Below are 5197 nucleotides of genomic sequence, written 5' to 3'. Positions count from 1 at the left end.
GCTAAATGGTTAAAATCAGCCAATGTGATATTGCCAGTTTTTTGTAATTTCGATCTTCCTCTTAAAATTCACCTGGCTTGGTATATTTTTCTAAGGTTTATATTACACTTTTAACGCCAGGATAACATATTCTGAAATTTATTTTCACCTGTAAACCTTTACTGAATGTGATTTCTTTATATTCGTTTTTTCATTGAAATATTACTAATATTTCCCAAGTCTTTTTCATATTCTAGTTCTTAGGAGAAAAAATTCTAAGAACCATCCACATTTCTAAACTTGTGACATGATTTAAAATCTTTTTCAAAGAAAACATTTGTTTGTATCATCTGTCCTTAATTAAATTAAAAACAGCACATTTTTCATTGTTATTTTTTAAATTGCAATTTCAAAATAAATGTTTATGACAATTCAATAAAATCGATACTTAAACAACAGTGAAATATAGAATGCGTAACAGTGAGCCAATCACTTTTCAGACATTGATTATGGTGCGATATATATATTTGGCTGTTGAAAGACGATTTAGCAGAATTTCACAGATTCACAAGAACGCAGCTATTTTCTTATAAAAGAAAAAAAAGAAAATGAGCAATCAGTGGGTTATCTCTTTAATCATTGGCTTCATAGCTTTATCCAAGGCTACCGATACTTTGAAAGAATTTACCGCGAAACTTGAATTTAATGATAAGAAATCAAATTATGGGCTTTTAGGAGAACATATTTCTCATACAATATCCAGGTGTGCCATGATGTGTAAAAGGGAGTGTGTATTATTTGGATTCAACAATCAAATGAAGAAATGCCGTACCCATAAGATAATATTTAAGACTGAGCTCTCTGATGAGGCCGGTTGGAGATACTACTCGGATAACGGTATGTATATTTGTTTTTTTTCTGCTTGCATCTTTCATTTGTTTTAAATCCCTCTCGAACAGACACATTTTTTTGACAATTCTTTTTATCTAATATAAACAATTGTACTTTCAACATAATTGATTTTAGTGACATACTCATCTCTTTCCTGATTTTCTTTTTTACTTTTTTTTATTTTGACTTTTAAGGAGAGATGTTACAGACTAACTTTTGTCAAAGAATTTAAAAATAACCACATTGGTCATGTTTAAATGAATACAATGAATAACTTTCACCGCGTAGTTTTTAATTTTTTTATTCAAATTTGCACAAAAATTGAATTTAAAGTGAAGAATGTTTTTATAGATTAATAAAGATTCAGAAGGGCAGACTTTTGAACATCACATAAGGTTTTCAATTTCTTTATATTCAATAAATTTATTATTTGCACTGAAATAAGGCCAAAAAATGTTTTCCAATTCAAGCATCCATTTTTTGTTTGTAGAATCTGTTCTAAATTTGAGACTGATTAAATTATACTTTGTGATTTTCTCTATTTCTATTTTCTCTTTTCTGGATATCTATTAGCAATTAATGTAAAACATAAGATGAAGATTCTACATCGTTAGTATTTAGTAATATTAATTTAAGCTTTATGACTACGATTAGTCCAAACCATTAGAACATAAAATCTTGTTGATGACTAAATAAACGACAAAATTTCACTTTCGCTAGTATCTCGAAATTGCAATCTTAAAAACAGCTGTTCTGAAAGCTGAGATGTGAATCCTGAAAACAGCTGGCCTGTGTCGTGAAGAAGTAAACATCCCCTGTCGATCGTTCAGACATTATATCATACATCAAAACGATTTCATGATTTACTACATATTTCATCAACTATATCAAGGTCATAATTCTTTATCACCTTATCTACATTTAATTTCTCTTTCACATTTCTTTCAGTCAACAGAGTATTGAAAATAATTGTGTTTAATTTAACTACTTTTAGTCATGTCATAAATCGAAGATTTGTACCAACTGGAAAACAAATATGATTTAAGATAATCGGGAACAGTTTAACATCACCTGCATTGTAGTTAACAATTTAGCCCCAACAATTAACGTTTATATATCATGCAGGTATTATATATCCTCTCACTTCTTGTACATATACATTGTATAATCCTGGTATTATATTTTTTTTCAGATTTTTCTAGTATGCCCAAAGATTGCAAGGATCTTCGAGAAAATGGACAAACCATCACAGGGTTGTATGATATATACCCCTACAGAACATTAACAGTACCGGTCAGTGTGTATTGCGATATGACGACAAGGGGCGGGGGGTGGACGGTAGGTTGTTTATTTTAGAATTAAAAGTACTTAATATAACACAAATTGTTTTTGTTGTTCTAAGGATTGTAGGATTGTATTGCAGTTTATATCATAACCAATGGATCCTATGAATGTTCGAAGCAATAAATTGAATTGTAATGCATATTAATTTTCAAAGGCCATTCAGAAACGCGTAGACGGATCCGTGAGTTTTGACAGGAACTGGGCGGATTATAAGAATGGTTTCGGTTCACCAGAACAGAATGTCTGGATTGGTAAGTGTAAATCACTTACAAATAAGAACTTTTTATTTCTTCAAAGTTTGAAGATAAAAACATTCTTTTTGTAGGTAAAAAATAATCGAGCGTAATAAAGATCTTAATTTAAGATTAGATAATGTGTGTTCTACGATATTCAGATAATGTGTTTAATTGATATCTCAAATAATTTTTTTTAATAGAAAAGAAGACTATCATCTAGCGGCATATTCTAATGAGACCAAATGTAGCATTATTGTGTACAGCTATGGAAAATAAGTTGATTTTTCATTACGGTAGATACATAAAGATTTTAAAAGAATTAATTTTATTCGATGATATCTAATATATTTTAATACAGGAAATGACGTAATCCATAAATTAACAAAAGAAAACACCTCATCCCTTTATGTATCCATCACTCTCCAGAATGGTACAACTCTGTATGAAATGTACGACCGATTTTCTGTCTCTGACGAAGCAGGGAAATATCAACTCTTTCTTGCAGGACCTGTCAATGGAACTTTAGGTAAGTGTATTCATGTTAAGTTCTTAAAATTGGATTCAAATTACGTATATCATAATAATTATTCTTTTCTGTATTGGCGGGTTATATAGTTGTTGAAAAAAAGAGAAAGTTGTGTTTTTTCCTGATATTCTGTATACGTTTTTGATTCCACGCTAATTAAACATGTTTAATATTTAAGAATAACATTTGCAGGTACAATTCTCATATTCAGCAGATATTGAATTTGTTATTGTCAAATAGATAAAATTTCTAATTATACATTTTATGTACAATGAAAATTATGTTGTTTTTTTAACACACAAATTCAATAATAACATTTTTTCAACAATGTTATTCAGCTTGGGTTTCCTGATAATTTTTGATAATTCACATTTTAGCTAATACGGAAAAAGTTTAAAGAGCATGATAGTCTGATTTTCAATGATTCACATTTTTTTTACTGCTACGGAATAGGAAGTTTACAGTGCGTCATTAATCTAAAAGTCTAAAGTTTTGCAAAAATTTGATGATAAAAAAATTTTGATTGGATAAATATTCAAATTAAAAAAGCTTAAAATGCATTCCAGAATAAAAAAGGAAAATCCAGGAGTACTTTTTCTAGCTTTCAGTCAAAATTAATGATGGAAATTGCTGAATTAGAGGAATAATTGTATATAGAATACTGGACATAACTAGTATAGGGTTCATAATAATTCGATTAACTATTTAGATGAGTAAGATTACTTGCAGGTCCATAGTTATATCAATTTACTGAATTATATGGACCTGATGATCATACCTGAATACTGATAAACACAATATAACAAAAATGAACATTTCAATATCTTTGTTACAAATTATACATAGGGGAACATTCCTCTATCATACCTGAATACTGATAAACACAATATAACAAAAATGAACATTTCAATATCTTTGTTACAAATTATACATAGGGGAACATTCCTCTATCATTCCTGAATACTGATAAACACAATATAACATAACAAAAATGAACATTTCAATATCTTTGTTACAAATTATACATAGGGGAACATTCCTCTATCATCCCTGAATACTGATAAACACAATATATCAAAAATGAACATTTCAATATCTTTGTTACAAATTATACATAGGGGAACATTCCTCTATCATACCTGAATACTGATAAACACAATATAACAAAAATGAGCATTTCAATATCTTTGTTACAAATTATACATAGGGGAACATTCCTCTATCATACCTGAATACTGATAAACACAATATAACAAAAATGAACATTTCAATATCTTTGTTACAAATTATACATAGGGGAACATTCCTCTATCATACCTGATTACTGATAAACACAATATAACAAAAATGAACATTTCAATATCTTTGTTACAAATTATACATAGGGGAACATTCCTCTATCATACCTGAATACTGATAAACACAATATAACAAAAATGAACATTTCAATATCTTTGTTTCAAATTATACATAGGGGAACATTCCTCTATCATATCTGAATACTGATAAACACAATATAACAAAAATGAGCATTTCAATATCTTTGTTACAAATTATACATAGGGGAACATTCCTCTATCATACCTCAATACTGATAAACACAATATAACAAAAATGAACATTTCAATATCTTTGTTACAAATTATACATAGGGGAACATTCCTCTATCATCCCTGAATACTGATAAACACAATATAACAAAAATGAACATTTCAATATCTTTGTTACAAATTATACATAGGGGAACATTCCTCTATCATCCCTGAATACTGATAAACACATTATAACAAACATGAACATTTCAATAATGATATGCATGCTTGTGACAATTTGTATATGTAATCTTCGTCAAAATTTCATTTAAATTAATGTTTGTCAATGCAGTCAGAAAAAGCTTTCATGTTTCAATGCAAATATAGGCTAATGAAACTGTTCGACGAATCATTTTCCTTGCCAATATTTTTTCTATCTCCTTGCTTGGTTTTTCTTTCCTTTCTTCTTAGGTTTTGCTTTTGAAAGGATTATCTGAATTTACACAAATGCAAAAAATGTTACACATAGCTGAAAAGAAATATGTACGAAATAAAGATGATGAAAACAGTTATCGATGGGAAGAATTAAAAGTGAAAAAAAAAATACTATGTGAACAGTCAGCACTTAATAACATGAACCTCATAAAATTCAGAAGTGGGATCAAGTGCTAGGAGAAAAGAAATAAGTA

General features: G+C 28.9%; 1 protein-coding gene across 1 annotated transcript; it reads left to right on the top strand.

Moving 5' to 3' along the window:
- Positions 1-752: 752 nt before the first annotated feature.
- Positions 753-2976, top strand: LOC134274746 (ficolin-1-like; the record flags this gene model as incomplete). The annotated part of the gene is made up of 4 exons (XM_062756981.1): positions 753-876; positions 2063-2163; positions 2369-2465; positions 2839-2976. Coding segments are annotated over exons 1-4 (460 nt in total), but the record flags the coding sequence as incomplete, so codon positions are not given.
- Positions 2977-5197: the final 2221 nt, after the last annotated feature.

The sequence above is a fragment of the Saccostrea cucullata genome, unplaced genomic scaffold, assembly GCF_032062105.1.
Source record: "Saccostrea cucullata isolate Sc308-1 unplaced genomic scaffold, CSIRO_AGI_Scuc_v1 ctg7712, whole genome shotgun sequence".
Taxonomy (NCBI): domain Eukaryota; kingdom Metazoa; phylum Mollusca; class Bivalvia; order Ostreida; family Ostreidae; genus Saccostrea; species Saccostrea cuccullata.
Note: the sequence above shows the minus strand (reverse complement) of the source record. Positions and strands in the feature narration are given on the sequence as shown.